General features: G+C 39.0%; 1 protein-coding gene across 1 annotated transcript; it reads right to left on the bottom strand.

Moving 5' to 3' along the window:
• On the bottom strand, positions 1–25,292 carry GTF2B (general transcription factor IIB). The gene is made up of 7 exons (XM_054038733.1): positions 25,082–25,292; positions 21,856–21,962; positions 6,464–6,597; positions 3,135–3,281; positions 2,869–2,998; positions 1,920–2,201; positions 1–467 (listed from the first exon to the last, which is right to left on the bottom strand). Exons 1-7 carry the CDS (start codon positions 25,096–25,098, stop codon positions 334–336), a joined length of 951 nt encoding a protein of 316 aa, XP_053894708.1. The 5' UTR covers positions 25,099–25,292; the 3' UTR covers positions 1–333.
• Positions 25,293–27,240: the final 1,948 nt, after the last annotated feature.

Raw genomic sequence — 27,240 nt, 5'->3', positions numbered from 1 at the left:
TGTTTTGGAAAAGTTTATTTGGGAATTACATAATTTCAATTGTTTTCCAAAATACATTTTACTAGATTCCCTACAAAAGAAATCTAAAGTATAATATGAAATTTAACTTGTTCCAACAGTCATTAAATATTTACTTCCACTAATATATACATACAAAATGCCACACAATTATTTTGTTTACCCTTGGAATGTGTGCTGTGTTCCAGCAGTTTGATTTTCATATCCTCCTCCAGTTCCACAATATGAAGGCTCAGTAGCAACACTATATATATACACATCCTTTTATAGGCAAAAATCAAATGTTCTTTAGAAATTAAATGTAACTTAGCAATTTTACAGCTGCGGTAGTTTGTCCACAGGGGTGTCAAATTTGAAGTCTACTGGGAAGAGATCAGGAGCTCGTGGATAGATAAGTCTATAAGATTGTCGGATTGTAACATCAGCAACACCAGCAATATCTCCTATTTCTAGGGAAAGGAATAGAAGCAAATTAAGCATGATTAACCATTTTCTCTTGCTTTGTTTACTCAAACACCATTTTATAAGCCATTTCCTTATCAAGTTCCTGAGTTCTGCATTTGATCAGAACCACTACTAGAGTTAAAAATACCAGAAGCAACTAGAGGTAAAGGTAAGGAAGAAAATACTTTTTTTTGGGCTAAGATCTGCAATGAATCTAAATGAAGAGATGGGAGAAATCACTCCACAACAGAGGAAATTATAGAAGCAGCTAGTGTTAGGACAAGCAGAGGAAGTAAGGGAAGGAAACAGTTTGAGGTATGCAGGAACTAGTTCATGTATGAATTAAATAAGGATGGTAATTTTGAACTTAATCATGAAGTAAATGAAGGCCTGTGGAATTGTTTGAAGATATGGGGGAGTGCAGAGGAATGTCATTTCTACTTGTGTATGTGAAAGATAGGCAAGCTGCATTCTAGAGTCTGAAGACCACACAAGAGTTGTGAGAGACAAAGGCATAGCACAGAGCTGAAGTGTAGGCAGTGGTAGATACAGGAAATATTGCAGAGCTGATGAAAGATTTGCAGACATGAGGGGTGGGATGAATAGTTCTGGAGAAAGGACAAAGCCAAGGTTACAGCTGTTGGAGGCCAACAGAAGGTCAGAGAGATTGAGATTTCTTTACCCAAGAGAAGCTCTTGTCCACTAGGAACTAGCCTCAGACCAACTCCTCATTTCAATTTTGACAACTGTCAGTTCTTCATAGTTCTGAATTAGAAGATTCCACAACCCATTAGCACTCCCAACTCCAGTTTTATCAGGTTAATTATAAATTGTGAAATGTTTTTGATTTATGAATATTCCCAATCTCAAAGCAGCTGTCCTTTCTTACAGCTTCACTGTGCCCTGTTCACAGGTAACAGTGAATACCAAAGACCAGATTCTGGTTCCACTAAGGCTACTTTTAGACTTTGTGCAAAACCATTTTAGCCTAGAGCCATCCTCCCTTGCAGTTCTGAACACAGATGATTTGGGGTGGGAGGAAAATGGCATAGCCAAGATGCAATCTCCAGCCCACCCCAGCTGCCAGAATAGTTTATAATTACAATAGGGATATAACCACCACCACGTTTACATTCTGAATATTTCAGAAAAGCAGGCTGTAAGTGGACAAATGCTTGGTTGGGCAAACAGTGGCTGTACACTCAAACTAGCATAATTTAAACATTCCAAACTGGAAGTCAATTTGTGGAACTAAACAGCTAAATGGTGCTTAACTTTCTTTTATATTTCAAGCTTCATGAGAAAAATGCCAGTTGTTGTGGTCTCACTGTCCACCCATGAACTGGTGGCTTATGAAGCTCTTGTAGACTTCAGTGAAACAGATTTTCTTTTTTGCCTTAAACTAATCCATTATTGCAACAGGAAATATGTAGGAAAGATGTATTGTGAAGGTTTACCTTTCTGGGTCCTTTTCTCTGCTGAGGCTTGTGACGCCATATAAATAGCTGCAGCTGCTACAGAGATCGGACTCCTCCCAGGAACCAAGTCTAATTCCACAGCTTTACGTGCTATGTGTGTCGCTGCCATCTGTACTTGTTTAGGAAGACCCAGATTTGAACAAAATCTTGACATGAAATCACCAGTTGTGATCAAATCCACACTGGTTTCCAGAGCCTTCAAAATAAGCTTAAAACACCGACCTATTTCTTTTTTTGAAATCCTGGACACTGCACATATTTCTAAACAAAGAAAGAATTAAAATGTAGGCTTAGCTATGTCTGTTTTACAATTTAAGCAAGTAAATGTCTCCATATGTTGTATTTTTCAGCCCCTCTCTATAAAAGAATTGTCACAGAAAGCAGAAAGCCACCACCATAAACAGTTAATAATTTTACAATGTGGTAGAAGTATTAGTGTTAAATTAGGCAATTTTCAAATCATGCAAATCCACTGCTAACAGTTCTGCAAATGCCCATTGAGTCTGACTATCTTATAAGAGGATAATGTGATGCACAAAAAATGTGTTCCATTCAGTCATGGTGCTGTTGGTTCAAATTTAGATGGAAGAGTCCCTGCAATGCCCGTCAGGCAACACCTTTTAGATACCACTATTGGTATTCAAATGTCATATTCTGAATAATCTGAAATAGTAACTCAGAAATATCCTTAATACAGTTAACTTCCAAGATAGCTAAACCCAATAGTCCATTTGAAGTAATGGGCTGCATATAGGAAAATCCTAATTAGTAGTACTATTCAAGTAATTAAAATAATCAAAATCAAATGTAGCCTATTACTGAAATTAACATTAGCCCCATTTCTGGATACTACCAACATACTGCTATAATACTAGCTAAACTTATCAAATAAAAAATAAATATCTAATCTGTACAACTGAAAACTTACCTTTAAATGTTCTAGGAACACCTTCTTGTCTACAGGCTATATAGAGACAAGCAGAAGCAATGGCATCATTACTTCTCCCCTTCAGGCTCTTCTGCTCATACACTTGCTTGAATAAATTATTTGTTCGATCCTTTAAAGCAAGAAGACTAAATTTAATTAACTCTAGGCCATTTAATTAGCAGCAATATCAAAAATTCATGTGCTCATTATATTATGCTAACTAAGTCAATGCCAGAACAATTTAAGGAAGGTAGACATGAACTTACAACTATATTTCTGGGAAGGTTGATTCTGTCTGCCATGTTAGTAATTTCTCTAAAAGCATTCATCATTGCTCGATCAGAGCTGCTCATAGTCCTGCGATTCTGGTACTTTGAATTTCCAAATTCATCAAAACTTGCTGCACCTGTGCCCTGAAAAAGTATAATTTTATTGTTAAAAAACCTTGAATTTGATTCCATACTTAATATTTCAAGAAGTAATTTTCCAGGTTTATAAAATTTTATTTCAAGACTTTTAGTTAGAACAATTACATAAAATACACAAGTGAAAATCTCAAAATCAAACAGCCTTCCAAACTGCACGGGTAATAACTATACTACCATGAATCTCAATTCCTAGGAAAATCAGAAGATTTGGGAGAAGGGTTATCAGGAGACCTTGCAAAAAAATTTCAATCTAAAAGAAAATACGGATACATAACAGGTAATTTGTCCCTTTAAACAACCTTACTGTTGAAGTTCGACATCCCCACTGGTTCATTGTAGACTAGCACAATTTGCTAGCGCTTCTGCTAATAAAGCATTATTAAACCTAGGCCTTTGTAAGCATGCCTAGATACCTTGTACACAATAGTATAATGGAGGTTTTGTGTAATGAGCACAAGCCATATTGCTTAACTGGAACACTGGATGCACCCATTACAATTGCTAAAGCCCAAGGGCAGTGCTAATCCTCACACAACTAATGCTTGAGTGTCACTCTGTCTGTGCTGCAGCTCATTTTTGGCTGAATGGTAGATTGGAAAGATGAAGTTTTAGGATTAGGACGGTGACAAGTTGTTCCAACGATGGCTCACATGAAAAGGTGGCAATCCAAAGTCAAATGCTGAATCAATTCATAATGATTGATCCAAAACCAATTTGTGGTATGCTGCTTGCTTAGAACATGAAGTATTTTATGTTGTTGCCATATTCAGAAACCAAACATCTATGCCTGCAACGAAAACAAACAACACACTAAGGATTCCCACCCTCACTCCAAGAAAAACTGAGAAAAATTTAAGAAAAAAAATTACTCAACTTGGCAATGTCAATGCATACTCCCTGTATGCATTTCCGCCCCCAGGTCTCTACAATTTACATAAGCATAAGGTGCTTGCCATTGTGAAAAATCTTATCATTCCTGCCCAATACAGATGGTTTCAAAAGTTAAAGGACTTGAAGGGAACACCAAATTGAAAACAGCACCTTTGTCAAACAATGCATGTCTGATTAACAACATGGCTGAAGATGCCCAAGAACAACTGCCTTCTAAAGGCAGGAAAAATGATTACACTGTAATTAGTCTTGAATTAACCAATATCTCTGGTGCCACACAGCTTATGTCAGATGGCTCTCTTGGAAGCACCTTGCTCTTTATTAGAGTTGTGCCTGGATGCATAACAGGAGAATACTTATTTGGAACATTTCAAGAAGCAATCAATTTTCCACCTTCGATGGGAGTGATATATTGCAACGTGCACATATACTACAGAATGTCAGGGAAGAACAGTGATTTAGTTACACAAATCCAAAACATTGCACCTATTGCCTCTTCTTGCCTTCAAATGCCTGAAAACCAGCTGTTGTAGTAAACTTTATTGCAGGCCATTCAATTAATTTTTGACTCTGTATGTCTGTGTGATGAGTCCCCTTCACTATTAACTCCTTTCATACTGAAATGAGATTGCTCCCAAAGTAAAGAACAATTCTTTAAATTATGGACAAATTCAGATTTTTCTGAATGATCAGCAATCTTCCCTTGCTAACACCTTCAAATAATTCATTGTGGGTAGCACACAACTTAACTTGCTCAGACATTTTTGGGTGCTTAGGCAGAACTCATCATTCCAGAGAGAATACAAGTGTTCTCTATCCACAACAAGGTAGAAATAATCATAAAAATAGAAATTTATCTTCATGTGCAAGAAGAAACTTGATTACCTCCTGGTTTCAGGCTTTTGGGGAACTTGAGAAACCGCTGCAACTCAAACATCTGAGGAAACTTCAGACTCAGTGCACGATTATTTTCTATTTTGAGCCACACAGGAGAAAGAGGTGGACCAACCACCCCTCATCCCAGGTGCTCTTGATTCTATAACATTGATCTGACCATTGTAAGACACCTCTCCTGTGACAAGCGCCCATAATTAACTCTCTCTACTGGACTCAGATTTTGTAGTCTCTAAAGAAGGAATACCAAGCTTTAGTTACAGAAGTTCTTAGTTTTCACTGTATCATTGCAAGTTAGATTTCCTTTGGTAGTGATAATTACAATTGCCTGTCAATTAAATTAAACCTAGTATGGAACACCTTTCCTAAGACAACAGGCTCACCTATCACATCGTTAAGTTTTATTTAAAAAAAAAAAAAACCAATCTTGAACTGAAACTTTTTCATTGTTCTAGTTAGGAGCTCATGAAATGTATTAAGTGTGCTGGAGGAAGATGGATCGCAGATTTTAGTCAGAAGGTCAACCAGCACTATCTATGTGGGAAACTTTTCACTGAATAAAATGGGATTTCACAATGCAAAATGCACATCAGGGCATGAAGTATGGAAAACTGTTTACAGTATCAAAACAAGTAGCAAACTTTTACATGGGTCACACTTCTTTCTAAAACTGGTACTAAATTGCCATCTGACCAGTTTTACAATCCTACACATGTACAATGCAGCAGGATAACGGTACATTAAGCCAGTCAGAAATAATGTACACTACAAATAAACACTGTTGGAACATTCAGGAACTAGGAAAGAATTCCAAATTTGTATTTTTAATACTGTTATACCAAAAGAACAGTTAGCTATAACTGCATGTATGGTCCATCAGGAATGCTCTCTCTCATCTTGAATATTATATTTGATACAAAATTTCTCATGAAACAGCCTATTTTGAATACAGAATTTTAACTGATGCCTCAAAGTATTTTCAGGCTTTTCTGGTATATTCCAACTGTGAAAAATTCTGCAATTCCAAATCTACGTATGATTCCTTAGGGATAGAAAAAGGACTGCTGTGTAACTGCATTTTCCTCAGCAGCAGCAATGGAAAAGCAATGCAAGTAGTCCTGCAACACTATCAAGGAGATTTACTTCTCATCTAGAAGGTTCGATTAGTCAAGTATTCCTTCCTACTACCCCCTCCCTACACACAGATGGGGAGACTGCCAAATCTGGACCATAACAAGTAGTTATTGTGATGAATTCAGTTCATACCAAACATTTTATTTTTATGGCATTCAAATCTCTGCATAGGTTTCCTGTTGCCATATAAATATGTACTTAACAAAATTTTATTAAACATGTTAAACATTTGTATTTTAAAATGTTACCTTGCCAATCATTGTAGTCAAATCCCCATCACTCAAGAGAGGATTCTGGGTGTCTCCAACTCGAGATGGGTCTTTTGTTGCTTTATCATTGCTGAAAGTTCTCCACTCTGACCCTACATCTATGACCCGGTCACCTGAATTCATAAAAAGTAATAATTTGCATTACTGTAACACATTGCCTCAAAGTATTTTGCAAACATTAAGCCTCACTATGCAGACAGCAACCCTCTAAGGTATCAGCTATAACTAGGGATCCCGTCATCCACCACTGGAACAGTCACTTCTGGGATAGTGTGCAGTAGCTATTTAACTCGGCAAAACACGAGAGGGGCAGGAAATAAAAAAGTGCAACTGAAACTGCCGGAAGGATTTAAGTAGGAAGAATATAATTACCTATGTAGGAATTTAACTAGGATACACAGGGTTAACTTTCCTACTCTTACAGACTGCCGTGGGATCTTTAATGACCAAAAGGAATTAAGACCTTCATTTCAAGGCAGCTGTACAGAAGCCTATTGCTCCCTGTGGGCTTTCTAAGGCATTGATTAAATACTAACTTGAAAGGAAGTGTGTCACCTAACTAGACCATCACCACCACTTCTTGCAGCATCAATTATGTTCCTTAGTATTCTCCCACCTAAATCCTGACCCAGTCTAACCCTGCTTAATCTAACATCTGGCAGCATCACAGGGTGTGTGTGTGTGTACGTGAATATTTATGTTATTTATGTGATTTAAGTTATCAGTGTTAATTCAGACTAAGAAGAAAGAGCTAAACCCATGTTCTGTGACTGGACTGTCTGCTTCAGATACACTTTTGGATTTCTATACCCGCATCATGTTTAGGGAACAAATGGTAATGAGGAACATTGTGGTTGTCCCTTCCTGACAGCTTTTCCCATCCCTATTGCTCCACTCCATTGTCTGTCCCAATCGCCTCCTGGACTAATCACCAAGCCAGATTTGAAAACACCAGCATATAAGAAAAGGAGAAATTCAATAGATATAACCCAGTAAGACCTGGGAAGTAGCTCAGTTCTCTCTCTTTTTTAATTAGAAAAAAACTACAATGCAGTAACACTGATGCAAGCAACTAAATCTGAGGAAAGATTCTAGAACAGTGTCCTTCTGGAGAATTTTCATGTCCAAGTCAAGGGAATGTCTGCAAAAATCTGAATAGAATCAAACTGTAGGAATGGAAGGGAACGCTACAGGTCATCTAGTTCAGTCCCCTGCACAGAGGCAGTGCTAAGTATTATCTAGAATATAAATTAGAGTGCATGATACATTTCCATTATGGAAATCTGATTAGTATAAACTGGAGTCTGATTTTTAGATTCATCATCAGTCATGATGAACAGTGCTCAGACCCTCAAAAGCAGGCTTGTTAGCAAGACTAGCATAAGGAAATGTAATTATTGTGTCATTAGGTAAGGATTCAAATAGAATGGTGATAACCATAAGCAACTAATAGCAAGACAGACATTGGTACTATGAGGTAGTAATAGTTTGCCAAGTTATAAAGCAAACTTCCCTCAGAAAGACCTTTTGGAAGAAATGTGTGAATAATGGACATAGGCCCAACTGCAAAAATTCATAGGAAAGTTTTTTGTAAAGGGAACATGGTCTTCATGAAGATCATGAGGAGCATGTCTGAAGTTCATTAAGCTAATCAACTTGAGACAAACATCTTTAGATAATACTGAATAATTATTAGTGAAATATCTCCCTTACCAACATAGCATAAGCCTATTTAGCTGTTCAACCCAATAGGTAGCTGTCTGTCTTAACTATATTCATACCCATGCATCACCTTGACACTTACAGGGTGGATAAAAATCAACGATTTTTTAAAAAAATAAAAAATGGATTTAAATCAGTTTTGATTAAATGCTGTGAGGAAAAAACCTATCATAGCTCAAAGATCTCATCATGGAATAGGGATTACAAATTCTAATTTTATAGTATGAGACAATATATTCATGTAATGTTCAAGAAAAGTTTTGTAAACGAGTTCCAATAGTTCATGAATTAGGGACCCCATTTTATGAGGTTCCAGGGGCTTCTGTATAGATTTAGGTTAATCTTTCTATCTACCCAATGGGACTAGTCTAGAAAATACCATCAGAGATGCTTAGTTTTGAGGTTCTCAATTGAGGGTTTGTGTCTCCAGAGAACATGCTTAACAGCAAAAATGTTTTTAAATATATAGAGGGGTGAGAAATAACAGACCTCAACCCTATTGTCCTCTCTAAAAGTGAGAAGTTTCAAAAAGCTCAATGAATAGAAGATTGTTGGGGCAGAGTAGATCTGGACAAGGAGAAGAAGTCTGGAGAAAATGTGAGAAGGGAGGGACAGGCAGAAACAAAAGCGAAACTGTTTTGAGCAGCATATTTCAGAAATCTTGAGGTCTTTGAGCGTAGCCCTCATTGATTTGAGATCTACCATACCATTCTCTCTCTAGAAAGGAAAGCCTATAAAGACAGCAGGCCGTAAAAGCGACCCAGTTGGGAATAAGAACCATTCAAGAAACATAAGTTTGCTGATTATGTTTTAAAGAAATTCACACAACTGGATTCAGAGACTGTTGAAGTGATAATCTCACTTTTAACAGCAGTAGCTTCTTCAGCCGGTGTAGAAAGAATATTTTTCTTCCTTTGGAATAATTCATTCCAAATTGAGAAATTTGGGACCTGAAAAAGTAGAAAAGCTTGTTTTTCTTTTCCAGATTATGAACAAACAGGAAAATGAAGTTGAAGACAACTGAGTTAGCTGCAGAAGTCAATATTTTAGTTTCTCACGTTGACCTGGCTGACTTTTTTTTTTTTTTAATATTTTAGTTAAACAATTTTAAACAAACCTGATTATACCCTGTTATATCGGGATAGAGGTGTAGCTGCAAAATTAATCTGAAAAGTTTTCAAAATAAATCACTTTAAAAATGTATAGTGTATACCTTCTAAAAATGAAACCTACATCTGAGTTGTGAAGAATATGTATTAAGGTTATAACAATCTATAAGAATGCACTTTTATGAAGAAATCCATGATTAAATCGAGTCTTCCTGACTAGTGATTTAAATCAAATCCACCCTGGATGCTTAATTACTTTGACACAAACCAAAGAATATAAAAAGCATCAGCATGAACCAGAACTGCATTTAAAAGTATAGTGGTAGAAGATTAAGAAAATATAGCATGTATGGTGCAAGGAAAGCAGATATCCATCCTTTCCACTACTCACATCTTCCCAACTCAAATTAGCAGACAGCATGCTCCTCTGGCTCCTGAACTCTGTAAATATTTAAGTAGTGCTCCTTCTATGGCCTAGTAATAACTTCACTTCAAGACAACCTCCCCAAATACTGTTTACTGCATCTAAAAAAAGCAAAATGTACTTAAAAGTATTGGCATGGTATAAATAGAACACTGAGTACAGGGCAATGATGTAATAATTTTCCACACAAATGGGAATGACCTAAATGACTCACTCAAAGATCTGCCCCTTGAGTTATGAGCCATTCCTGCGCTAATGAAAAAAAAGCATTATACCACTGCCTGTTTTCACAAAATATTACAAACAGAAGACCAAAATTACTATGCCAATATAGTAAAAAAGGATTAACTAGAACAATCACTGAATATAAGGTGGTATATGTATTTAGATGCAGTATGCAAATTTCTTACGTTTTCCATTAGCAAGAAAAATATGTACTCTTACAAGTAGCTAATTACCAATTTAACCACAAGTTGCTAAAAAAATTATTTTTTAAAAATGAATAAAGCCACTGTTTTAAAAATCTGATGAGATTGAGGCCCACAAAATTAAGTGTGACCCTTGAATAAATGATAAAAGCAGACAACTTCAAAGTTTTAATATAAGTTGTATATTTAAAAAGAAACCACAGTGTAAAGCAACAGAATTTAGAACAACTGAATTTTCCTGAGGCATGCATCCAAATACTGAGCTGAAATTCCTAGGTCTAATCCTACCAAAAGAAATTCCTTGTTTGGAAGCATCTGTAAAATGGCACCTCATTACTAGCACCAATGTTTTGGAAATAGTGAGTCAGCACTTTTGAAATCTTGAAATTTATTTTTAAATTTCTGCATAGTGACGATTTAAATGGGTTATAACTATTTACTGCAACTGTCATAAGTAGTGGAAGAGTATGTACAATACAGGGGAGGGTATACATTTCCTTCTCTCCCATTTTATGCAGAATCCCAAAACCCGTTAATACATACTGCTGTAATGCCAGCTGGAGGCAGTGAGGCACTCTGAAGGGTTAAAATCCATTTAACTTTTGTTGGTAAGACAACTAACTCTAAGTACTTTCTCCCCTTTTTGGAAATCCTCAGTAGATGGCCTTCCTTGAGAACGGACCCTATTACTAGACTAATTTAATGAAGTATCTTATGGGACAAATGAATACACTCTTTGCCTGAACATTTCTTTTTCTCCATTCTGTAAACAGGTCTTCTGGTATGCAGCTACATTTTAAAAATATTACCCAAACGTTGAAGTTAATTAGACTCAAACAAATTCAGACAGTGAACTCCACTTTGATTTTACATTACCCAATCTGAAAAGCTCATTTAGTAGAATTCAAAACAGAAGACAGACTAACATTTGCCTTTTTCCACAATTGACAAATGCAGTGGAGGAAATACTACAGAAATCCAGCAGTCTATTCAAGTCAGCATCTAAAATTAAAATACTTCACATTTTTCTTTTTAGGATTTGTTTAAGAAATGTCTGTCACAAACTATATGTACTGAAGTCTTACAAAAAACTGATAGTAAACATGATTTCTCAATGAAGAAAATATTTTTGTAGCAACAAAACTTAGTGTTGAGAACGTTTTATCTGCAATTATACACCTTAAAGGAATGCTGCCAACTACTTTATAGTAAATGTACACTCCCATTTGTAATACCTTATGTGAAATGGTATGCATGTTTATTGCTTGTTTTCCATTCGAAAAATGGGTTTTTAATCTTATTTGTAATACAAAGAAAGCATAGCTTAAACTGGAAATGCTTAAGCAAAATAAAGATCAACAGGATTAAAATTAGAACCTAAAGTAACAGATTCACAGTTTACTAGTCATACTGCACCTTGAAATAGTCTCTAAAGTTTCCCCTTGTGGAAATACTGCAATTTGTTTTTAGGTGCATTTTCACTCTTGATGTGCTTTAAGGGAAGCTATAAATTTGCATCCAAAAGAAAGTACACCTTATAGACTTCAGCACTTTAGTCTTAAATATGTGCAATTATCAGTAAAATTTGTATTTTACAAGAGCACTGTAAATACAGTACAGAACCATTTTAAAATCCTATTAAAGTTAATTTTGTTCCTATAGTTAATTAAGAAATGTGCTGCCATCTAGTGATCATTGAAATTATTGCTCTTTTTAAGAGCCATGATCTTGCAGTATCAAGCAAAAAACAGAATGAAAACCAACCAGTGACTTCTGAACACATCAATATATTCTGGCAATCTTTTTCACAATAGTACTCCCTTTGAGAAAATAGGTTAAATGGCAGTCCCTCTTAACAGAGGCTCTACCTACAGGTAACTAACAATCCTGTATGAAAGATCTATTAGAAATTTCAGTACTTGCAAGTATGCAAAATGATTACCTCAAAAAAAAAAAAATGCAACTTTACACACTCAAACCTAAAATACTTTTAGACCAAGTACAAGCATGTCATATGTATACATAAGATATCTACCTCTGTTTATGCTAGATTAGACAAGAATCCCACTTCGAAGAGTAAACATCACTACAATCAATCAAAAAGCTCAGATACAGGTAGAACTGGAGAGCTGGGGGGGGGTTTCTGGTGGTTTAAGTCTAGTAAGACTGAAATAGTTCACTTGATATCTTAAATGGAAGAACACTCACTTTAATCTTAAGTGCCACCAGTTAAATTAACCATTCCTTACTGACCTGATAGGAACACATCTGTTGAAACAGGTCAGTAAGGTGTACTGGCTCACTATGAAACACTAACCAAATACTTGACTCCAAACAAGCTGTTTCAGAATGGAATGATTTAAATAAAAGCAATTTAAATCAGATTTTAATTTAAATCAAGTCAGAAATCTTGATTTAGATAGTTTATTTTCCCAATCCTTTTCTCAACTTTGAATGATCTAGTCATTAAACTGAATGAAATGAAGAAATATTCTCTCTGCATCTGCAGAAGAGGCTATTGCTGTCAATAGATGGTAGCACTTTAAACTGGTCCCAAGTGCTTCACCAGTGTCTTCCACCAGTTCAGTGGATTGACTCAAAAATACTTTGGCAGCAAATGTGCCACTTAAAATTTAATTTAAATAAAAAAGTTATTATAGTAAATTTAGGCTTCAACATAATTTGTCCTATTTCAAATTTAATTTAAATAGATTTTTAAACACAAAATGTTCTTAGAGTTTTTTGATTTAAATAAAAAACCCATATTTGAAAACTACCGATTTTTATCTATCCTGAGATGTTTGAGTCATAAAAGCAAGTCAAGCTCTCAGACTCTTCATTTCCTTCAGGAGGGAGTATGTTGGAAAGGTGTCCTCATGCTTCACTCTCAGGCAAAAGTCTTCAAAATAATAAACTGTATAGGGAAAGTTTTAATTAAAGAACAAGGTTATGGTGAGCCCTTTTCCCACTGCCAGTGGTCTATCCAGGGTTCAACTATACACCATATTTCCCCCGTCTCACACAATGTCATTTTGAATCAAAAAAATTGTTTGTCACTCATGCTCTACTTGTTCCGACTTTTTTTTAAGTTTAAGTAAAAGAAAAAAATTGGTTCTTCAACTTAAACATTTTTGAAATACCGACCAAAGTGCCTAATAAAAGGGCTTGCTATTCACACATCCTACACAAGTTAATGACCATATGTTCATGCAAAGGTTAACTTCATTCAGTATGTTTAGAAGTATCAGCATTCTTCATAATTAATGTACATTTCTGTAACAGATGATGATATTAAGTTTCCAATGACACTTTTGACAAGGAATACTTCCTTTGTTAATGGCTTGGGCTAGGAAACTTTGAACCAAAGCTTTTCCCTGCTTTCTTTAAGAGTCAATAGCTGTTTATCACTAATGCTCGGTTCTCCATCACCAGTAAGTAAAATTTAAGATTTGGTATTTCAAATTTTAGATGTTTGCAGTTTTGACAAGGAAACCTTTAAAGTGGAACAGATTTTTCATATGATATTATACACATACAATGAACAAACATTACAAGTGAAGTGCCTATAACTGCCCTCTACTAAATGAAAATCAGAGCTGCTCAAATGTTTCTCAGAAACAGACTATACTAACAATAGTGAAAGGAATTTTCCCTCTCATATTATAGGAACCTTAATTCTTGAAATGAGGACTTGAGTTCTATCCGATTGTCATTGAAATTCCAGTCTTGACATGGACTATAGTGGTAACCATGAAGTCCTATGGTGCCACAGATTTATATTTCATGCAAAAGATGTGCTAATGTTAATCAAATCCAAGTTTGTAGAAGTATAGAAATTATAATCTAAATGAAGACAGTAGGCCACTTACAGCTCATACTGTAACAGAAACCCTAGACAAATGAAAATTACATGAAATAACTGCCTAAACTGACAGACAAGATATAGCTAATAAACATCTGTTCAATTTATATGGGCAGTTACCAACTTTGAAGCTTTGGATCCAGGTTAAGTGCCTCAGGATTTTTTTTTTTTTTTACTACCTGAAGAATAAGACTTCTCCTTTATCCAAAGAGGCTAACCAAGGAAATTATTTTGGTCTTCTGTCTTCGGGCACTATACATCCATTGAAGAAGCTAAAAAAAGGATACGCTAGTGTGACAAGTTCAAGGAAAACATGAAATGAACATTAAGCATAAAGATGATAGCCGAAGACGCTAGAATACCAGGACTACATCTAATGAACCACCGTTTGAAATGGAAAGGTAATAATGTTTAGGTCACCTTCCTTCACTGCTGATCTAGTGAAGGTGGAAAGCAAAGATGACTAATTTGAACTAGACACTGGTTCTCGCCTGTGTCCTAAAGAGACCCACAAGATTAACTGTATTGCATGCAGCTTCCTTACACGGAATCTGTAAAGAAGCTTTACTGCTCAGAGAGCAGGCATGAGGAGCTTGTCAATTAAGGACCTCACTACAACCTACACACTTTCAGCACTGTTCTTGCATCACTTCTAATTTAATTCTATTCCAAGACTAGGAGGAACTTTATCTTATTGCATTTTTCTCATCTTTATGGCAAATTTAATAACTCTGCAATAGGAACAGACATTGAAATACGAGAATCACAAATTTTTCAAGGAATAGAAAAATAACCACTATTTTTCACTTAAAATATCAGAGAGTTAACAGGAATACTAGTTTCCTTAACATAGGGCTTAAAAGAACTCTAAAAGTTGCTACACTGCCACCTTCACCTAGTTAGAAAAATTAAACTGTTTGCCTTTCTGGCAACTGTCTTTGAGCCACCTGACTGCAGATGGAAAGATAAGATCCAGGGTAGGTCTATACTGCAATTAAAAACCTGCAGCTGACATGCCAACTGATGCAGGCTAAGGGGCTGTTTAATTGTGGTGTAGATGTTCAGGCTCAGCCTAGAGCCTGGGCTCTAGGACCCCACACTATGAGATGGTCTCCTACCTTGAGCCCAAACATCTCCAAAACAATTCAACATTCCTTTAGCCTGAGCCCCATGAGCCTGAGGTGGCTGGCCTGTGCCAGCTACAAGTATCTAATTGCAGTGTAGACATAACCCACAATCTCACTCTTCCTAGTCACCACAGAGACTTCTGACCAGAATATTAACAGCCCATATATTAAAACTGGGGTTCAGGTATGCTCAGTAGGTCCATGGTCCCTTTCGCCCAATGCATTAAGTATGTGGCTGACTTCACATAGGCCTCTCCCGTCTAACTAGCTGCTAGGCTCCACCTTGTCCTTTATCCCAAAGGCAGCTCTGTACTCTCTACTTCACTCCCACTCAGCAATTGTAGCCACACTCTGCACTTACTGGCAGGTCAACGCTGCTGAGCATGATGTTTCTCAGCCCTATCCCAGCCTCCCTTATTGCCCTGTGGTCAGTGTTTGAAACAAACTTCAAATTAACAGCCACTTTTTCTTCAGGAGATGATCTCAACTCTGAGAGCTGCATTCATGAGCATCTACTGAACCAGCACACAAAGCACAACACATCATTGTACTGTACATCCTACAAAAAAGTGGCTTAGTTGATTTTTTGGCAATAGTAGTGCAGATGAACTTAGGGGAATTCCTGCATTTCACGAATAAAATTCTAACAGATCTGGGGCCTAACCTGTTCAGATCCCCATAGGATTTCAGGTTTTGGTCAATCCAGATTGAGACTCTAGCATTAACACACAAATCTCACTGATAGCTGCAATTTTGGCCCATAATCACTCTTAATTGAGAGCTAGAGGGGCTGAACATTAGCAGCTGAGTAACAGTTCCTGAGCAGCAAGGAAAGGAAAGGCAAGAGCAGTAGTGGGCCAAAGTAAAAGGAAGGGTAGTGAGGAGCTGAAGGCGAGTCCTTGCTTGAATAAATTAACATATAATAATACCACTTTCAAGCAGTTTAAGACCTTCATTCACTACAAATTACCACTACAAAGTAAGTGAAAGCTGTTTTAACAATGCATACCAACTTTTAGGACACACAGTGACAACTACTGTGCAATGAAAATGGGACTGTAAGCAAACTGAATTTTACCAGGACACTAAGGGCAAAACCTCAGCTTTTACAAGTGGTTCAAAAGAATCATCAGCCTTAAAAGTAGTGAAGATCTGTTTAAAATCCCATTGAAAAGACAACAACATCTCCAACAGCAGTTTCCCATAGATAAAGCACTGTTTCAAGTAGTGACACAGAACAGTGCCAATCAAATCACTACCAACATTTCTTAATTACCTTCTATGAAAAAAGGGATATGCATTTCCTGCAGTACTCAAAGGCAAAAATAATGGTGTGAAGAATAAGTGACATGTGCATTCCTCCAGCTTTCCCAACTCCTCCCATTCCTCCATCCACCTTTCCCTTTTCTCCCTCTTTCCCTCTCAACCAGAGGCTATGGGGATATATAATCTGTCACCTGAATTACAGTACTGATTTTGTCCAAGTTGAACAAAAAAAAAAAAAAAAAAAATCAAGGAAGTCAGACTTTTCAGGTTTCAGGAACCAATGTGTTACAGGTATTTTATTCCAGGCCAACTTCTGTTTTGTAATTAAACAAACAAACAAAAAAATACACCTTTTGACATTCCTAACAGCTAAAGTAGTGAGTTAAGAAAAATGGCAATTTGACATTCACTCAAAAAGGATTTCATTACCAATGTGGTTTTTAATGTATCTCCTGGTCTGTCATCTTTCCAAAAAGCAAATTATACACAAATGTATTTTATTATATACTTCACAAATGTAGTTGGATACAAAGGCAAAAATCTGGTTCTATGCTGAAGTATAGAAATGGTGTTTTAAACTGAATTCATCACTTTCTTACAGGAGGCTTATTTACTTTACTGACTTACTATAAAGACATTCTTACCAATCCTCAGCCTGTGCTTTGCACACACACAGGTGCAATGGGCAACTGAAATTACCATTTCTACTGTACAGGGAATAAGAACCCAACAAAGATTGCTCACCATTCAGCCGTGCTCCATATTAGTCTTAATCTACATTGGTTTGGTGAGGCTGAACTGTAAATCACGACTTTGTGGCTCCAATAGCAGGCCCAACTACAGCTTCTCATATAGAGGGAATGCATGTCTTGTGGAGGCTATTTCATCCTTAAGTCTATAGCAGTGCAGACAGAGCAGCTCTGTGGCCTGAATGGAAGATTTTGACTCCATACTTTTAAAGTTTCCAGACTCTGCATACTTATCAAGTACAGGAACCAAGATTTGAGTTTATTTATGGGTTTGCTATCCTGATACTTCACTTAAATTCCTTTAGAGGCTAATAGAAGGGAAGTTACGATAAATGTTCACACTATTATTTCTCCAGTCTGGTGATCTCTCTCCAGTTTGTTTAGTTTTCTTTAACTTTCATTTAATTAATACACTTACTTTTCCAAGCAAACTGATATAAACCCAAAGTAAAGACTTCAACACATGCAGGAAAACTGAACGGCTAAAAAGGGCAGTCCAAATAAGAAAAACTAAGTTCACTATTTTGCACAATAAATGTAAATGCTAGATCCTTTTAACACTGAATCCATACAAAAACCCCCAAACCTCAATACTGTTGAAAGCTTAGAACTCTACCTGTGAAGGAAAAAAGCATGTTTTCCCAATAAAAGAAGACCAGAAGATTTAAGTTCATTTTGTGCATGCCAGAAGCCCTCTGAACCACTCCACAATATGACTCAACCAGCAGTCAAGCTTGTGTTAACACAGTGGTTCTCAACCAGGGGTCCGGGGCCCCCTGGGGGACCGCGAGCAGGTTTCACAGGTCCACCAAGCAGCACCAGTGTTAGACATCCTGGGGCCCAGGGCAGAAAGCCGGAGTCCCACTGCATGGGGCTAAAGCCTGGGGCTGAAGCAGAAGCCTGAGCTTAGCTTCACTGTGCTCCCTGTGCCATGGGGCCCTGGACAACTGCCCTGCCTACTATCCCTTAACACCAACCCAGGCTTTTATATGCAGAAAACCACTTATTGGGACACAGGTGGGCCATGGAGTTTTTAATAGCAGGTTTTTGGGGGTGTGGGGGGCCTCAAAGAACAAGGTTGAGAACCCCTGTGTTAACATAGTATTTTGTTAAATCCCTGGCCACAAAAAATTCTTGTTGCTTTAGAACAGCAGTTCTCAAACTCTGGGTCATGACCTCCTTTGAAATGGTGTCACCAGAGCTGGCTTAGACTTGCAGGGGTCGGGGGCTGAATTCTGCGCCCCACTACCCATGGCCAAAGCCCGAGGGCTTCAGCCCTGAGCAGCAGAATTCAGGCTGCAGGCCCCCTCGAGCTTCAGATTTGGCCCGCCTACCCAGAGCAGTGGGGCTCGGGCTTTGTTCCCCTCCACCTAGGGCAGTGGGGCTCGGGCAGGTTCTGGCTTCTGTTGTCAGAAAGGGGTCATGGTGCAATGAAGTTTGAGAACCCCCTGCTTTAGAATTACAAAGAAATAATTCAAACTGTTAATTTAAAATTAAAGCAGGCCAAACTGAATCCCAAAAGCAAACATCTCACTAATGGGAAACGAGAGGGCAAATCCAAGAAACGGGCTTTCAATATTTACTTCTGATAAATTTGAAACTTACAGTTGGTGCACTTATTTGTGAAACTATGTCAGCTGCACTCATCCTTTTTCTCTATAGGCAAACACAAGGTGGCTGACATCAACCTATAACTAAGGTTACACCACTAAGATAGTATTTTATGACTTTGTTAGAATAATCCAAGGAACAGCTTAAGCCTGGTTCATACATTATTCAACATTACATACAAATTCACACAGACTTGGAAATACTATTTATTAGGTTACAAACCAGAAGGCAAATGGCATATTTTAAAAAAAGGAATATTAGGTGTTCAACATGTTCAACACCAAATTAGCCAAGAATTACATCCAAACCTTCAGAATTAACAATACTTCAACGAGCTGCATTTAATTAAAATGACACGGTTTATTTGTGTTTGTAGGCATTAAAGACATTTTAAAAGGGTGTCTAGATCAGTTAATATACAGTGGACTTAAAACAGAATTTCCACAGTAATTTAATTGAGAATTAAAATCAGTTTGCTTTTCATTAGAAGAGTGTACAATAGGTCCTGTTTACCACACTTCCCTTAAAGCATTATTTCTGAGTTAGTTATAATTCTGGAAAGAGATTTTGGCACTTAATGAAGACCTTTAACTCAATGTGTGACAGCAGTAAAAAAAATAATGTTATGCTAAAAGAATGGGATAAGAATATAGAAAATTGAATGCCACTGTATAGGTCAGTTGCATGCCCTCTCTTGGAATAGTGTTCTTCTCGTCACTCTGTCTCAAGAAGGATATAGCTGAAATACAGGGGGTTCAGAGACAGACTAAGAGTGATTAAAGGCATGGAAAAAATCATATGAAGAGATGGAAAAGAATGGTACTGTTTACCTTACGGAAGAGAGGTATAAGGGACATCATAAAAATGTATAGGGTAATGAATGATATAAAGATATATACAGAACATTTCTATTCACACACAAATTCAGTGAAAGTGACTGATGACACATTTAAGACTGACAGAATATCATGGTTAGAAGAGACTTCAGGAGGTCATCTAGTCCAATCCCCTGCTCAAAGCAGGACCAACACCAAGGCGGTGTCAAGCTGGGCCTTAAAAACCTTTAAGGATGAAGATTCCACCACCTCCCTAGGTAACCCACTCCAGTGCTTCACCACCCTCCTAGTGAAATCGTGTTTCCTAATATCCAACCTAGACCTCCCCCACTGCAACTTGAGACCACTGATTCTTGTTCTGTCATCTGCCACCACTAAGAGCCTAGCTCCATCCTCTTTGGAACCCACCCCTCCTCCCCTTTTCAGGTAATTGAAGGCTATCAAATCCCACCCCCCCACTCTTCTCTTCTGCAGACTAAATAACCCCAGTTCCCTCAGCCTCTCCTCATAAGTCATGTGCCCCAGCCCCCTAATCATTTTCGTTGCCCTCCGCTGGACTCTCTCCAATTTGTCCACAACCCTTCTGTAGCGAAGAGACCAAAACTGGAAGCAATACTCCAGGTGTAGCCTCACCAGTGCCGAATAGAGGGGAATAATCACTTCCCTCGATCTGCTGGCAATGCGCCTATTAATACAGGCCAATATGCCATTGGCCTTCTTGGCAAGAACGGCACACTGATGACTCATCCAGCTTCTCATCCACTGTAATCTCCAAGTCCTTCTCTGGAAAACTGCTGCTTAGCCAGTTAGTCCCCAGCCTGTAGAAGTGCATGGGATTCTTCCTTCCTAAGTGCAGAACTCTGCACTTGTCCTTGTTGAACCACATCAATTTCTTTTGGCCCAATCCTCCAATTTGTCTAGGTCACTCTGGATCCTAACCCTATCCTCCATCGTATCTACCTCTCCCCCAAGTTTAGTGTTATCTACGAACTTGCTGAGGGTGCAATTAATCCCATCATCCAGATCATTAATAAAAATGTTGAAAAAAACCAGCTCCAGGACCGAACCCTGGGGCACTCCGCTTGATACTGGCTGCTAATTAGACATCAAGCTGCTGATCACTACCCACTGATCCCTTCAATCTAACCAGCTTTCAATGCACCTTATAGTTATTCATCCAATCCACACTTCTTTAACTTGCTGGCAAGAATACTGTGGGAGACCATATCAAAAGCTTTGCTAAAGTCAAGATGTATCACTTCCACCGCTTTTCCCATATCCACAGAGCCAGTTATCTCATCATAGAAGGCAATCAGGTTGGTCAGGCATGACTTGCCCTTGGTGAATCCATGTTGACTGTTCCTAATCACCTTCCTCTCCAAGTCCTTCAAAATGGATTCCTTGAGGATCTGGAACCATGACTTTGCCAGGGACTGAAGTGAGGTTGACTGATCTGTAGTTCCCCGGGTTCTCTTTCTTCTCTTTTTTAAATATGGGCACTATATTTGCCTTTTTCCAATTGTCTGGGACATCCCCCAATAAACACATACTTTTTCCATACATCATAAAATATTAGCCATAAAAATTACTGTCACAAAATACCACTGAAGCAAAGCACTTCACAGGATTAAAAAGGAGTGGGCATTTGTTTGGATAAGAATAACCAAAGTTAGAACACTGAGGATTTAAAAGTTTACTAAGTTTTGGAAGGGATATAAAGCTTCTTTCAGGGAAGAAGCCAACCTAAATGGGGATCAGCCAGAAACTTCTTATGAGCAGGTTATTCCGTAACTACCTTCAGGGTTTCTTGCCCTTTCCTTTGAAAAAAAAGTGGAACTGGTCACTACCGGAGACATGAGACTGAACTAGATGACACACTGGTCTGATTCAACATAGCAATTACTGCATTCCTTTGTACCAACCTTTTCAAAGTATTTTGAAAATAATACATTAATCAAATCCCTTTTGTTAGATCTTCTAACTAGCTGGTAATCACATTTGAAATCCGAATTTCCATGCTTAATTTTATATCATGTTTAAATATGTATCCCAATTTACATGTGTCAGCCATTACCAGAACACTGCCTCTTCAAAATGGTAGATTCTTTTTAGAAAAGGAAAAATATCTATTTGGTGCTAATTTCTTACACATCAACCATGAGAAAAAACAAATTACTTCTTCAGATAGTTGATCTCCATTTTGAGAGTGAGTCACAACAACTTGAATAACTACTTACCCACTACTAGTCCACATTCAGGACAGATCATGTCTCCAGCTCTATAATCTTCCACTAAAATGGAATCTGGATGGTTTGGACATGTCACTCTGGGAAGCACATCCAAACTAAAAGAAAAAGATTGAACACAGCATTCAAAATATTTCAAACAAAGTTTATTTCCAGAAAAAGATTTCAAGTTAGAGGAAAGCAATTTAAAACTACTATATGGAAGAAAACTTCAAGCCACATGCCCTTAATGCTATGTTTAACATACAGCACAAATGAGCTGTGTAATTTAGGACAGAGAACAATTTGGTAGCCTAGGATTTATGGAAATTAGAACTCTGAAACATCTTGCCATCTAAAATAAAAAAGGCTACCTCCTTTTGAATAAAGTGCTCTAATTAAAAAAAAAAGTTGAATTACTAGTCTACCGGAAAATCCATTCCTGCTAAATAAATGCCTACCAGAAGTCAGTGGTGACCATGTCATTCTAAATATCCACTCCTTCATTTGGCTAGACTTTTTTTAATCCAATTAGGCTATTCCTTTAGTGAGCAGTGCATTCTTTACTGTTTTAGAAAAAAAACTCATCAACTTGATTAATAAATTTAAAAAAAAACAGTTTTAACCAGATTAAAATATAAAGTAATTAAAATTAAAGCATAACTTGCTAGTCGGGAAATCTTTACATTAAATAATTTTAGTAAGATAATAAAGCAGCAGCAATTCATAGAAACACATACTAAAGCAGCAAGAACTAAAATAAGTACATTTTATTGAAGACATTCAACAGATTCCAGCTGCATCACATTTTTAATACAAAACAAAACAACGAGCTATGAAGAAAGTTTCAGAGAGCTCACAAAAGGGGTGTTGGTCCGTAAGCAACAACTCTGCCATGTGGAGCATTTAAATAGGCATCCCATATTCATAAGGCTGACTGCATATTAAATAAAAGGCAAACTGAATCCAGATCCACAAAGCAGAACAGCAGTTTCTGACAATATCTTTTATCAGCAGCATGTCAGTGTAAAATCTGCCCATTTCTCTGGACATATACATTATTCCCCCTTAAGTTTATATGTCCTGTACACTGCAATAGTTCAATAAAATTCATGGCCATTTATTAAAGCACGGCATTTATTTCACTGCTGCTAGAAGTTGTGATAACACTGGAAAATGTTCACTAAATTTAGAGCAGATACAGAAGGGGAAGTAGATTCACTCTGCTGTCCCATCACAGTACCTAATTTGAAAGAACACTGTTCACCCATAAAGGATAGTTCAGGCACTGGGTCCATTCAATCACTAACATCTGCTGATGTCAAAAAGGGGAAATTGTGACAGGAACCCAAAAAGAGTAATTAGATATAGTTTTCAGTGCTGCTAATCTGGGCCGAAATAGGGGCCTACCTACACCACATGATCATGACAACAAGGAAAATTGGGGATGATGGAATGTTACCTAACAACGAATTTTATGTGGTGTGGAATGGAAGAGCTTTTAACGTAAGAACAGCCATACTGGGTCAGACTGATGGTCCATTTAGCCCAGTATCCGGTCTTCAAGACAGTGGATAGATACTTCAGAGGGAATGAATAGAAGAGGAAAATTAGCAAGTGATGCATCCTGTTGTCCAGGCCCAGCTTCTGGCAGTTGGAGATTCAGGGATACCCAGAGCATGGGGTTACGTCCCTGACCTTCTTGCCTAATAGCCATTAATGGATCTATCCTCCATTAAGTTACTCTGAATTATTCTAATTCTTTTTTTAACTCAGTTATACTTTTGGCCTTCACAATATCCCCTGGCAATGAGTCTCCCTAAGAACTGTGTGAAGAAATACTCTTTCCCCCCAAAAAACAAGAAAGGAAACTGAAGGGGGCTGTAAACATCTTTCTATAGTAAACCCTGAAAAGTCTGAAAGGGGCTTTTTACTGGGAAATTTTAGAAGAAACAGAATAAGCATCCAGACATACTGTGGCAACTCTTCCATTTACATTAAAATACAAGATGTGTAAAGGCCTGATTTAACCTGCACAAGAGTTTTATACAGCAACAAAGGGGTAACAGACTATCCAGTTTCTAGCAGGCCTTGGTTTCGGACCAGAATGCATCTTTATTCAAACCATCAAGGATGTAAATTAAACTTTTTAAAAAGCACTATAAAGCAGAGGTTTTCAAAATGGGGTAGGTGCACCCAGAGGAACAGGTGGGGGTGGGGAGGGCAGAGCAGCAGGGCTCAGGAAGGGAGCACCACCTCCACCCTTGACTCACCTTTGCAGGCTACCCAACCTGCAGGTCAGTGCCAACACCACTATGCCAAGCAGAGACCCTCACATACACCTTCCTCTCCTCTGAAAACTTTAAGGGGGAGGGGCAGACTGGGCTTTGATTTTTGCCCCCAGCAGGGTTCAGGATTTGGCCCTCCCACCTGGGGTTGCGGGACACAGCAGGCTCAGTCAGTACCCACTCCTGTGGTCATATAGTAATTTTTGTTGTCAGAAGGTGGCCACGGTGCAATGAAGCTTGAGAACCCTGTGCTGGAGATCGCAGACTTCCTATTTCAATATTTACGAGATGTTAGCAGCAGCAGATCCCGTCACTAGCCTACATGTCACCCCATTACTTAGGGACTCCGGGCTTTACAAAAACGTTTGAAACGAGTTCAGGCAGAACCAGTCACCCTGGCCAAGCTGCAAACCACTCACAGGTGACCGGAGCCCAGACCATGAGCCTTTCTAGACAAACGCTCATCGCTGCCACAAGTAGTCAGGGAAAGAGGGGGGAATGGGGGGGGGGGGAGGAAAAGAGAAAGAAGCAGAAACCAGAAATGGAAGGACCGCCAGGAATGGGACAGGGAACGGAGATGGGGCACCAAAGCGAGAGGAAAATCAAAGCGCCCCCCGCCGCACAAGGAAGGAAGGGGGTGGTTGGCGGAGGCCGAGGCCGGGCCCCTCTTCCCCCCGCAGGGACAGGGAGGGGAAAGGGGGCCGGGGGAGAAGCGAAGGGGTCCGAGGCGGGGGAAGGGAGCGGGACTGACGAGCAGGAACCAAACAGGTGGGGGCGGGGGGACCCATCAGCGTTGCTGTCCCAGGAGCTGAACGTGGGGGAAGACGCGGCCATTTTCTCTCCCCGGCAGACAGTCCGGAATCGCCGCACACGCCCGTTCCCGGGCTCCCGTCAGACACTCTATTACCAACCACCACCACCACCACCACAACACCGCTCGCTCCACTCACCGGCTGGTAGACGCCATGTTCCTTCCTTCCTTCCTTCCTGCCTCGTCCCAGGTAGTGCTGTCTCTGAACAGGGCCGGGTCAACAGTACGCAGCGCACTCCCTTATATATCCTCCGCCACGGGGGGCGGGGCTCTGCCAGGTCGTCAGTACGGGCCGCGCGAAGGGACAAAACGAAAGAGTTCGCATCCAGCTGCTTCAACTTGAGCCCCTGGAGGCGGTGCCCGCCTGTGGGGCAATGACTAGGGGCGGGACGCCGGCTGGTGTCACGCCTCTCCCTCAGCCCGGCTCTGGGTCTGACGCTCACTTTGTCCCGCCTCTGGAGGCTGTTGTTGGACTGTCGTGTGGAAATACAGCTGCGGGACTAACGGCTTAAGTGGCTGCCTCATGGTTTTTATTTGATTGACATGTTGGTGCAGTAAGTGTAGCCGGTACTAACATAAAAGGAGTAGAGCGGGCTCGGGGATTGGGGTCTGACCTTCTGGACCGCTCTTGGAATCCCCAGCACCAGGCAGATCGCTGACCATTTGCACCCTGTCGTTCGACCACTCAAGACCCCCGCAGACTGTGGGTCACTATTCCTTGCGGGTGCTCCAACCCTTTTGCAGATGTGGGTGCTTGAAATCTAATGGAATAGTAAATTTGGATGAAAGCATTTTGCGTTTGTGCCACGCTTTAATCAGATGGATGCACTATGTCCCCCTTTGATTTGTTCCTGACTTGAGTTGCAAAGAGTTGTTACCCCCAAGCTTTGGGTTGAGAGAACCCCGGGTAACACACATCCGCCCTGAACTATGTGGTGTTACCTTAATAGACTCTGCCCTGGAGAAGTTGCCCTTTCACAAGCACTGAGATTCAGATGGAGTAATCTGTGCCATGTTTTGTTGCTGTTGTGAGGCTATGTCTAATCACTCATTCATCCCAATTACTCAGAAAGCTCATATGCGAACATAAAAACAGCTATCTTGGGGACATCTCAACATAAGCTGTAGAAATAATTGGCATTTCTAATCACTATTACATTTGTTATGCTCCAAACCTATCTTCAAATACAGATATGGCACTGGTTATTTATTATTACATTTTGATACACAATTCAATAATTGCCTAAGGTACTAAAACTCTTGTTTCTAAGGTCAGAAGCCAAAATTCCAGTGTTGTATTATTTTGTATCATCAGTCTAAGGGATTAGTAAAATTTAACTCATACTATACCCTAGGAACCCCGTTTCTCACAGAAATCTATATATTGTTATATTTATGTTAACAAATCTGCTAAATTTTAAGAGACTTGACAAAGCTTGAAAAAATGGCAGCTCTAAGCCTCCGTATTGTTTCCCCTTTCTCTACTCTACCTGCCTTTTCCTTTGTGCTTAATTCCATATTCTCTAGTGTAGAAGGTTTGTAATTGAGCCAATTGTTTTGCACCAACTGAGTAACAAGTATGTTACAAGCTGAAGCATGTTAACAACACTAACAGTTTTGTCCTGCACCCAAACTAGCACTCTGCTCAACAGATTCTGCTGTAATGCCCTCTAGGTCAGGGAAGTTGCAAGTGCAGGGCCAGCATTAGGTGGTGGCAAGCAGGGCAATTACTCGGGGTCCCATGCGACAGGGGCCCCTGTGAAGCTAAGTTATATGCTTCAGCCCTGAGCAGCAGCTCTCAGGCTTCCAACTCCTGAAAGGGGTACAGTAGTTTGGAAAGGTTGAGAACCACTGCTCTAGGTAGATATCCCACAGTTCCTGGCACAGCTCCCAGGTACAGTTCACACTGGGAGATTTCAGTAGGTAGTGTGGGTTACCTCAGAGATTATGGGATTTTTGGAAGGAGAGGTCAAACTGCCATAACGCCCCTGGAATCTCAGAATTTCCCGGGGATGTATTCCATAACTCATCTGGAGCCAATTTCATTGCCAGATTATTTTTTCAACATGGAGACCTGATCTAACTCTACTCAATCTCCACTATTATAAGGGGTTTCTGGTGGAGTGTGTTGTTTTTTTTTTTTTTTTTTTTTTTTTTTTTTTTGAGATGGCAGTACGAAGTAACTAAAAAGACAATGGAGGATGTTCTGGCTGAAAGACCAGGACCAAGATCAGGAACCGAGAGAGAAGCCAGATTGTTGCTACCAGCCCACTCCATGGCTGTACAGTTTACTTGTGG

The sequence above is a fragment of the Malaclemys terrapin genome, chromosome 8 (genome assembly GCF_027887155.1).
Source record: "Malaclemys terrapin pileata isolate rMalTer1 chromosome 8, rMalTer1.hap1, whole genome shotgun sequence".
NCBI classification, from domain to species: domain Eukaryota; kingdom Metazoa; phylum Chordata; order Testudines; family Emydidae; genus Malaclemys; species Malaclemys terrapin.
This window is presented reverse-complemented; position numbering and strand designations above follow the sequence as displayed.

Excerpts from the sequence above, each read along its gene's own strand:
- GTF2B (XM_054038733.1), bottom strand. Across the intron at positions 2,202-2,868 it reads TGTTCCTAGAACATTTAAAG|AAATATGTGCAGTGTCCAGG; the intron begins GTAAGTTTTCAG and ends TTCTTTGTTTAG. Across the intron at positions 468-1,919 it reads AGAGAAAAGGACCCAGAAAG|AAATAGGAGATATTGCTGGT; the intron begins GTAAACCTTCAC and ends TCCTTTCCCTAG.